This window comes from Egretta garzetta, unplaced genomic scaffold (assembly GCF_000687185.1).
Source record: "Egretta garzetta isolate BGI_Z169 unplaced genomic scaffold, ASM68718v1 scaffold107, whole genome shotgun sequence".
NCBI classification, from domain to species: Eukaryota; Metazoa; Chordata; class Aves; order Pelecaniformes; family Ardeidae; genus Egretta; species Egretta garzetta.
Window position 1 is genome coordinate 3267435 of NW_009260399.1, and position 10923 is coordinate 3278357.

At 36.5% G+C, this 10923-nt stretch overlaps 1 protein-coding gene across 1 annotated transcript in view; it reads right to left on the reverse strand.

Annotated features, from left to right (window-relative positions):
• Window positions 1-1709: 1709 nt before the first annotated feature.
• Window positions 1710-10923, reverse strand: part of TRMT44 (tRNA methyltransferase 44 homolog) — a 19066-nt gene continuing 9852 nt past the window's right edge. Inside the window, exons 6-11 of the mRNA XM_009643232.2 lie at window positions 10610-10681; window positions 7384-7490; window positions 6593-6776; window positions 5532-5919; window positions 4487-4603; window positions 1710-2082 (exon numbers count right to left, since the gene is read on the reverse strand). Of these exons, the coding sequence (XP_009641527.1) occupies window positions 1850-2082; window positions 4487-4603; window positions 5532-5919; window positions 6593-6776; window positions 7384-7490; window positions 10610-10681 (1101 nt within the window). The 3' untranslated portion in view covers window positions 1710-1849. The remainder of the gene's footprint in view (window positions 2083-4486; window positions 4604-5531; window positions 5920-6592; window positions 6777-7383; window positions 7491-10609; window positions 10682-10923) is intronic.

Here is a 10923-nt window from a genome sequence, read left to right on the forward strand (position 1 = left end):
ACTGCTTCTTCCAGGATCAGAAATGTGAAGTGAGAAGGGGGACACATACAACACTTCAGTCAGTTCTTTGCTGTCACCCTGTCAGCAGACTTAGACCCCTCTTCTGCATGCAATACACTGCAACCTGTTGGCTTAAAGTTAGGGTGTGAGAAAAGTGGCTTTGGAACTGTTTTGAAAAGTGTTTCCACTGTTATCTTTCATTTTCACTCTGCTTTGTCTTCAATTATTTCCTTTGTTCTTCAGATTCCTTGAGCTCTTAAGAGTTCTCACATGGCTTATTCACTCTTAGCCCTAGACCTCATTCTCCTGGAATCAGTTTCTATGTCATTGCTCTCACCTCCACATTTCTTCTTTAGTAACTTTTTTGTTTGTTTGTTTTAAATCTTGCCCTTTCTTCAGTAGGATTTGGGATCAAAGTCTTGATAGATCAGAGCAGTTTCCACATTATCAGTATACAAGCTAGGCCAGAACCAACACAATTTCTTGTCTCAGAGCTTGTACAACAGATATCAGACTTTAAAACTACTCAGCAGTTCACAGATATGAATTAAGACACTAGTTCAATGACTGCCAGCGAGTAATAATTAGGATTTCTGCCAAGTTCATAGAGTCATAGAATCATTTAGGTTGGAAAAGACCTTTAAGATCATCAAGTCCAACTGTTAACCCAACACTGCCAAGTCCACCACTAAACCATGTTCCTAAGCACCATGTCTACATGTCTTTTAAATACCTCAAGGGATGGGGACTTTACCACTTTCCTGGGCAGCCTGTTCCAGTGCTTGACAACCCTTTCAGCGAAGAAATTTTTCCTAATAACCAATCTAAACCTGAGGCTGCTTCCTATCACTTGTTATTTGGGAGAAGAGACTGACCCCCACCTCACTACGACCTCCTTTCAGGTAGTTGTAAAGGGCGATAAGGTCTCCCCTCAGTCTCATTTTCTCCAGGCTAAAACAACCCCAGTTCCCTCAGCCGCACCTCGTAAGACTTGTGCTCCAGACCCTTCACCAGCTTCGTTGCCCTTCTTTGGATGAGTGTTTAACTTTAAAAGTTAAACCTTTTAAAGAAAATAGTAGTCTACCAAAGAAAATCTTAACCACCTCAAGGCACTAAGACATTCTTTTGTTACCTGATAAGCAGAGACCCTACCATTCCAATATTATTACATACATTTTCTATTGTTACTCCTTACTTTAAAAAAAGAGGGAAAGGATAGTACGGCCTATAGAGCCCTAAAAACCTACACCTACATGCAAAGACTTCCACAATATTTTTCCAGAAAGTTATTCTTCAAACCAACACTCATTCTGAATCAGTACAAAAAAGAAGGAAAGGACTAGGGTCTGACCAAGAAAGCAAGAGTAGAATGCAGTATTATATTACTCCATAGCAACATGGAGAGAAAGCTGTCAGGTCAGGCAGGAGTGAAATCTCTCACAATTTCTGATTCCCAAGAGCCACTGAGAGTCATAAGAAACCATAAATCCTCCTGGAAAATTTGGAACAAGACAGCTGATTTTCAGGTTTTGAAAATGCTGCATGACGTACATTTGATCTGACTGAGGATCATGAAGAGTGTCGTAGTAGTAACTTTACTACTTATACAAATGCATGTTAGACAAGCCATGATAAAATCGAAGAGTATACTTTACTATACCTTTTCCATTTAATAAAAAAATTAAAGAATTAAAAATACAGGAGCATTTTTAAACCAACTAGAAAATAAGATGCACAGGAATGCGGAAAACCCCTCCATATTGTACAGATCTTCATGCACTAGGCAGTCCCAAAGTCAATCACAGATTCAGTTATGTACACAAGCTTAAAAATAAGTGGCAGCATTTTATTACTGTATATGTTTTTTCTTTTTAATAATCTGAGACTGCCTTAGTTCCTCAGTCCCATGAGCATAGGGGCAAGATTCAGAAGGCAAAGAACAACCATCGGGATGATGAATGAAAAACCAACAGAGACGTGTTTTAAATGCTTCAGCTGAAAGGCGTCGTTTCACTTCAGGCTTAGTTTTCCTTGATGGTTTCTCTTTTCTCCAGTCACGAATATGAACTCTCCCATTTAGAACTAAGATTTAAAAGCAAACAAAAATGCAGCTGTTAATAGACAGCCATGGGAATTGTACTGGAAAAAATGCATAGTGACATTCTGGGAATAAAATATATATTATACAAATGGATCATTCAGGCAAAACCAAATGTGTCATTTGTACAGAAATAGAAAGAAGTGCACAACAAAGCTAGAAAATATAGACACGGTCTAAAGAAGAATTGATTGATTTCCCTGTGACATGTTTTACTGTGATGCTGAATAGTTTGAGGCATCTTTGTAGAGGTTGGTTTGTTTGTTTTAAATATAACCGTTAGGATCATTTAGAGTAAAATCCTCTGAATTTAGATTGCAAGTCCCGACAAAGAAGTTTCAACTTCAAGAACTGTAATCCTTCCCATGTTCAAAACTTTATTAGTCCATACTTAAAATATGATTACCAGCAAAAATCTAATACAATTCTTGTACTACTTTCACTACACAGAAATGCTCTTGCAAAGACAATGGTTCACTGACCCAGAAATACAGTGCACCAAAGAGATGACAAGTCTAATCCTTCATATGAATCAACAGTGAACCACCACTGGTTAATAAAGATTTGACTTCTTTTAAATTTATTTGCTGTGTTTGGACCATAAACTGCACGCACATGTTTGTGAACCTCTGTCACCTCCTTAAATGTGTAAACAAAACAGAGTAAAAGGAAGGAAGTAAAAGGAAGGAAGTAAGAGAGAAAGCAAAAACGTAGATGAAAAACAACAGTGAAAATGAGGATGGAAGAATCTGCCACTTCGAAATTGCCATGCTCAATTTTCATATTCTGCGTCAATCATACCTTCTGTATCACACACTTGTAGCTTGGCATAGTTAACTGATACCATTCTGCATTCTGACAACCACTATTCAAAGGCTAACTGTTCCAGTGAAAGCATAATATCACACATTCAGGCCTGGATGAATTCATCCCTCCTGGTTTCCTTGTGATACACAAATAGATCTAAACTCATACAAAGCCAATCCAGAAGTGGGTTCAGCGATCAAGTTTTTTTTTTTTTTCCCTAGAATATCAGTCCAGTATTGGACAAGATGCCTGACCAAAAGAAACTGCCGCAGATCAGTTACTCTAAGCCCCTTTTGTGTGTGTGTGCATCCATCCATTTTCCTTATCTTTTAAAGAGAAACACTTGAGTAAAGATGAATGTCCTTCCAGACCACCCACTGGTAGAAGTCCCTTGTCATGGTGACATGCTGCTGAAGGGAAGAATCAAATGGCCTCTACTGAAGCTCCAGGGACTTTCCATGTGATGCAAATTACTGAGAAAGATTTGGCCTTAATCCCAGTCTTTCTTCAGAGGTAATGTCCAAATGTACAGACAGCATCCATGCCAAATTAAAATGTTCATTCCATGTAACAGGTTGTAGATCTATTCCACCTATCCCTAATGACAGGGAATCAAATTCAGACACATAATGAATGCAACGTGACCAACTCTTTTCAATGGATGATAATTCAAAAGGATTTCAGTATGGCTTCACATTTTATAATTGCCAAGTGTACAGAAATCCTCCATGGACGCTAAACTTGGCTAGGTTCACCACTGGCAGCAACTAGGCTGCACACTCAGCATGATTTGCCACGGATTAGTTCATCAACATTTTACAGCTGATGCAAGTGGTTGGGACATAAGAAGTTGACACACTTCCAAATCTTTAAGAAGCCTTAGATACTCATAAAACCAAGGTTTTATCTTGAAGATCTGGTATTACTGCAAAGCTAGACATTACTTTTGCAAAACTCCACACTGACAAAAAAAAAACCCAAGCAAAACCAACAAACCAAAACACGCCATCACCACATTACAAGAAGGGAACCCCCTCCCAAAGCCAGCTATCAACAAACACAGCCAACCACAGAAAATTGCTACTGAGTCCTTTCTGCCATGCTACCACAGGCTATATCAACTCATCAAGCCTCACAGTTACAGGTTCTTATGGAGACCAGATTTATTTTGTGTTGGCATTTACACTGTGGGGCTTGGTAAGACCAGACTAAGTCTCAGCTAAATGCTTTAGTAAATACTCCCTGCATTTGATGGCCCCAAAATCATCAATACTTTATAGAAAAATAAAAATTCTCTAAGTCAAATAACAGCATTAAATTATCCACTTCAACTAAAGGGTTGTCTTTTCAGATACAGTTGGTCTAGAACAAGTCTTTGCTGATAGATGCCTTACCAATCTCATTCAAGAGTTTTACTAACAGTATCTTGGAGCAATGGGCACAGAAAGCATTCAGTTTTCCACAAAGGAATAGAAAGCAGTTAAAAAAAACAACCCCTGTAGTAATTTTTCAGTTAACTGCATATAGAGAAGATAAAATAGGTGATTAAAGAAAAACAAAACACCAAAACCCCTTCTTTACCTTCAAAAACTTGATGATTGTTCTTGAGTAGTGTCTGCAGGCCTCCATATTCATTCTTTAGCCTTTTTAAAGTCTCTTTATTTAAGTGTTCTGCTACTTCTTTCAAGGAAAGGCTTTCTGCAATAAATAATGGTATATATAAATGTATATTATAAAAAATACTAATAAAATCTAAGTTTTATATAGATTAATGATTATGAGCAGAATCTATGAATTATTTACCAGTACTGCAGCAACTTTGTATTCCCAATATCATGCATAAGATATTTTATACGTATATTGTCTGTAAAACAGCACTTTCATTCTATAGGACTCAAGTCAGAATTTTCACATTTCATAAATAGGCACATTTTTTATTTTCCCTGCTTTTTTTACAGTAGCATATAGCCCTTATTTCAATCAGCACTGTTTACACGCATGTAGTTAGAGAGAATAGAGAAAGACTCTAAAGATCTCCTGTAATGGTAACATATTACAAACTACAGTGAGTAAATAATAAAAATGGACAGAGGAAAATGGAAAGATAGTAGTAGTGAGAATTAACTAAATGCTTTTAAAATTAACAGCTAATGCTATTCTTTTTCTTCCTGTGACTAAACTAAAAATTCCTAATCAAGTTGTAACCAAATGGCACTTCAAAGCACCTCTTACAGAAAAAAACTTACAGAATTTTTATAGCATTATAGCCAATTATTATGTAACTATCTAAAAAGAAACTTAATATTCTCCCCATACAGATATAGAATGTTTTGGTTTGGAAATGGGAAGGAGTTCTGGTTTGTTTTTTTAAATAAAAATTGATTCTGCCCTAGTATTTAAGTGTAGTGGGAAAAAACACACACCGATTTCAAAATATTCTTAAATGCCTTATTTGCATCCCAGTGTGCAATAAAACATAGTGGGAGAGCAAAAAAAGCCTTTGATTGCTACTGCACTGTTCTTGCTATTTCCTAAAATCTATTTCACTTACTGAATTTACAAACATAAATTCATTAGAAAAGATCCTCTACCAGCAAAAGATAATACAAAGGAAAGACAGTCTCACCTCCTTGATTCCACATATTTGTATTTCCACTGTGCATATTAGAACATGATTTTTGGGGGGTCGCATTTAACAGCAAGTTTGCCACATCGAGAACCACGTCATCTACAAAATCCCGAGGGAGTGAAGCACAATTTCTGATTTGTTCTACTTTTTCTCTGGGTTGAAATCCAGGCATCCAAATTTTACCAGCAGTATCAGTCTCATCTTCAGGAAGTTCTGAGCCTCCTTCTTTGCACACACCAGAATGATCCTTATGATTAAATCCAACTCTTCTGTCACACGTGACCACAGCACAGGTCTGACGATTGTTAATATACTGTGTTATCTGCTTGTCAATCACAGCACATTCTGTAGGTGGATAGGTCCTATTTTTTCCAATAAGGCACACCTATTTTAGTAGAAACAGGTAAATCACTATTTATAGAGTCCCATGCTTACACGCACCTCCCCAACCTGAACATGTCTTATGCAGGCTTCTAAATCTACCTACAGAAGATATCCATTCAAACTCAATGCTCATTAACATCCAAAGGTATCCAAATTTTAGTTTTCTTGGTGCCACAGAAGAAATCCAGTAATCAAACCAAAATCCATCATGCCAGACAAGCACAGAACAAAAAGATTTTTTCTGACCCTCAGATCATTTACAAAATTGAAGCTGGACACCTCTTCCTACTCTGAGAACATTTCACTTTTAATTTCACGGGACATGAAAACCAGCAGAGTTACATACAAATAAGCAACATAGGCAGCTGGAAAAATTAAGGCAAAAAATGAGTTTTATAAGTTTTCCATCCTATAGGGTGGCACAAGAAATAACCACAAACCCTTCCATTCTTTCTTGTTTTTCGGATTGCACCTATGACATTAAAAGCAGATTACCCAAGAAAAAAATGAGTATTTTTAGTCTCTCTTCAGAGCACATTGTCTCAAGTAATGCAACCGACTATAGCCTTAGCTTACAACAATAATAATGAACAAACATCCATATGCTTCAGACAGCTCGCAGCTTCTAAAGAAAAAAAAAAGAAAGACAAAAGCCCTACACAGTCCAAAATTACCCTTTTTGTTGATGGAATTCTAAGGCAATCTTCTTCCACATGGAAGCCGCATACAAATCCCACTTGTGCAACAAAATCAAGATATTCTCTGTACTGAGTTTTCTTGCTTTGTCTTCGGCTGTATTTTCCATGGAAATCAAAGAAGCAACATGGCAGCACAAAGTAGCAACACGAATAGGAAGACCTACAAAAAGGATAACAAACTGCTGAATGGAAAGTTATTTCAGAGAACACACAAATTTAACAAATAACCCATTAGATAAAAGCAATAATGGAAATGTTTATTAAGTGACAGAGCTTCATGAAATAGTATTTATATCCTCCTCTTTCAGTACATCTATTAGTATCATCAAAAACAATTGTTTCACAATGTATTTGCTATAGCAAATTACTGTGCCAACTTGGTTTGCAGGACTAAATCTCTACCTATTAAACTATTGCAGCTGCTTGTGAAGAGCACAACGGTTCAAGGAAAGGCAGAACCAACAGCAATTTAATTTTAAAAAAACCCCAAACAACAGATTCACATCTAAAGAATAAAAATCAGTTCTGTTTTTTGAACTTCAAAAGCAAAATCCTGTACTGAGTTCTATGAGAAAGTAAGTGCTACATCTGTGCTTCTCCACAGGAAGAGACACATTTCATAAAAACAATCAATTGGCATCAAAAGCAGCAAGTCCTGCAAGGACAGCAGTTGTAGCTGCAAAAGTGACAGTTTTCACCAAGCACACATAGTTACCTATGTGTGTTTTGTTTTGTTCTTTTAATTCCTTCCCTCCCCTCCACAATACCTAGCTGCAATTACAGGTATCCATGGTGTCAATTCATCGGAATGGTTTCCTATGAGCCAGTCAGTATCTGGAAAGAGATGACTGTCACCTGGCATGATTGTAGATTCCTAAAAAAACAAATAATACATTAAGTACATTTTATTACAGGTTTCTTTATTCACAGGTAAAATGCATTTGAAGGACTAAGCAACAATACAAAAATCATACAAGCTGACAAATACAAGGTGGATGAGAACCACAGACATCAACCACTATTTTCCTCAATCTGCACTTTTGCCAGGCAGTAATTTTTTATAGCTACAAAGAAGTAATTTAGCAACAGCTACCCACAAAATATCGGTCAAAGAGTGGAATAACAATTCTGATTAAGATAGCTGGCACACTAAATATTTGTAAACAAGTATCACACATTGGCTTACGATTTCTTGCCATTCTCCTTCTGACACATGTATGTCTGGACTCAATTTTTCATAAAAACACTTAATTTGCTATGTCTTACAGACCTAGGACTCACACAGCAATTAATCAGAACACAGCTTCACTACTACCTTCTCTTCTTTCACAGACCCTTCCCAAATCAAATTCTAATACACAGAACACCACTTTTCACACTTTATCATTCACCTATAATAAACCTAATCCAGCCTAAAACTTTCCCTTTTGTCCATGTTGTCATTCCATGCCCTTCCAAGTTGTGTCAAGACCACCTTATGAAACGTGCAAGATCAGGAGCAAAAATAGGAAACTAGGTCAGAGAAAGAAGGCTTCTTTGTTGGCCTTTAGAATAGCATTTTGCCTCATGGAAATTCAATATATATGGACTGAGGAGACATCAGCACAGAAGCCTTCCCACCACAATATTGACTCACAGAATAGTTATTAGTCTCAAGAATACCCTATTCTGATATTCTTAAAAAAACCCAAAACCAAACAAAAATCCCAAGCAACCAAAAACCAACCAAAAAAACTAAAACCAACCACCAAAGGGGATGAATTCTTCATACAGAAGAATTTTTAAAGTGCCTTTAATGTTTGCCTTTCTCACACACGTTTTCTTACCTAGAACTAAGTTCAGCAAAGAAAGTACTTAAAGATGTTGATGCTACGGAATTACATATAACATACTCTTCTCTAAAAATGTGTATGAATCTCAAAATAATTATTGGGCAGACTTGAAAAAAAGGTTTCAAATTTGAATCTCCACAGACCTTTAGGAAAAGCCCTGAAAATGATACCCATACTCTCATTTTATATACAAAATGCATGTTTTATGAAGCCAAAATTCACTTGTATATGCAAAATAGTATCTGTATAGGAATTTAAAAAAACAACACTTAATAGGGAATTTCAGCAATCTCAGACTACCTCTACTGCATCCCAATTCCCCTCTTCTGAAAGCACTGTTAGGTGTTTTAATTATCAGTACGGTGTATTATTGTTCACTTTAAACACTATCTCTGACATTTTTTAGTTATGTATATACATACATGTATTACCTAGAACTATATGTAACAAATTTCTTTTTGGCAGGTTAGTAGATGTTAAACCAAGTGTTTGATAAGTGTTTTCTTATGGTTGATTAAACAAATTACTCCTACATTACATATCAGTTTCAATCATTCAGTTTAGGCATAGCATGAATTATCAGTGCCATACTCCACATTTTGACAGTCACCCATAATTAAATTTGTATTCACCATGTCTGACAGGAGTTTGGCGATGCAGACTGCCACCTGTTAAATTCATTTATATTGTTAGTATTGGCGCTGAATGTCACAGATGGTGATATTCATCCTGCAACTCATGCTTTAAGTAAAGATCAAAACAAAATTAGCTTTGAGCGTAACAAAAGGCTGTGAGCCGGTGCTTTCTCCTTCTGTGGCTCCTGTGGCTACAGAAGCCTTGCAAAATCATTTCACCCTTTCTGTTAGTTGTACAGCTCCTTCCCACATAAATTAGTTCTCTCCTTATATGTGTATTTTGGATATTTTTATTGTTTCTGTCTGGTTGTTTCAAGTGTTCTCTGGGAATTCTTTTTTTTCTTTTAAAAAAGATGACTAAAACCAATCCTTCTCTATTTTGTTCCCTCATGCTGCAGAGAGGGACAGCTGATGCTCAGAAGTTTCCCTATGAGTCAAGAAACCTGGGAAGCTGTAAACAGCCAAACCTTAATATGACAGGAATGTACAAAATTCAAAGATTTCCATAATACAGAAATGGGCAGAAAAAGGAATATATAGCATGAAGGAAAAGAGATGATGCTGTTTGGTATGATCATAAGTGCCTTAATATAGTACAACAGGGATGAAGGAGCACCACAGCTTGACGATTTGGATTGTTTCTTGAAGCTTTTCAGCTAAGATCTGGTTGCAGACTGCAGTAAAAGAACCTGGCAGTTTTGGCAATCTGTACCCAAAATGGCAGGGTGGCAAAGAGAAGGCTGCACAAGACTGTGAAAGCTCCACCTCCCATCTGTGAAAACTGCTGCTCTTTTGTTGATTTAATGTAAGTTGTTAGCATTCAAAGATATGTTAAATTAACATTTAAACAAAAATACTACAGAACAGCTACAGGTGGAAAATTCCTGTAATATACTGGAAACTGACAATTTTTGAGAGAGTTAAAGTGAATGTTCCTGTTCTCATAAAAATGCTAATGTAGAAATTGAAATATAATCCCTCTTTCAGACTCATTTTCCTGTTCATTTTTTTTGAAGGCTATTATTGCAATAACTTACCACAAAGTCAGTACAGCAGAGGATTGGCTCCTTTGAGGTTCAACAACACTTTGGTCCCCAAAACACCACATAGCACTAGGAGGTCAGAATCACTGTCAAGAATAAACTACTCACAACTTTGGATACTAATATCTTTTATGAGGTACAGTGACACAAACCAAGCCAATTTTACTGGAAGATCAGTATTAAACAGAGATTGTTTCATGGTGTGCATGTCTGTGCATGCAGTGGGAAATGATACTATTGTCAGCTGAAAAATAAGTTGCAAATATGCAAGGGTATGACACAGCATTGCTCTAATAATCCCCTTTACAACTTACTTTACATCTCCCAAGACGTATGGGTGGCATCATACCAAACCCATAGATTACTTTAGACAGCTGTCTGTAACCTGCTCTGTTGGATTACATTTGCATCAACACAACTTGAAGCAATGAACAAATTAATAAAGTTACAAATCAGTAAGATTGACATACATTTGCATAATACCTCTAAATGAGTTTCTGGTCCATACATGTCCCATATTTTTCTTCTCCTCACATCAATTCCTCTACCTGAATGCTGAAATATTTGAACAACAAAAGTATAATTTTTAAGTACCACTTTCACCAGAAGTTGTCAAACAGGCTCACTAAATGTATAGATTAACACTGATTATTTCACTCACACTAAAATTTAGACACATAATGAAACATAGTTTCACCATTTCAGGCAGAAGCTGAATACTTTTAATCCCTCATTTCCCTTCAAAATATGAAGGGAAAGACTAGGAACCATTAAGAATATATCTGGTTTGAAATTAT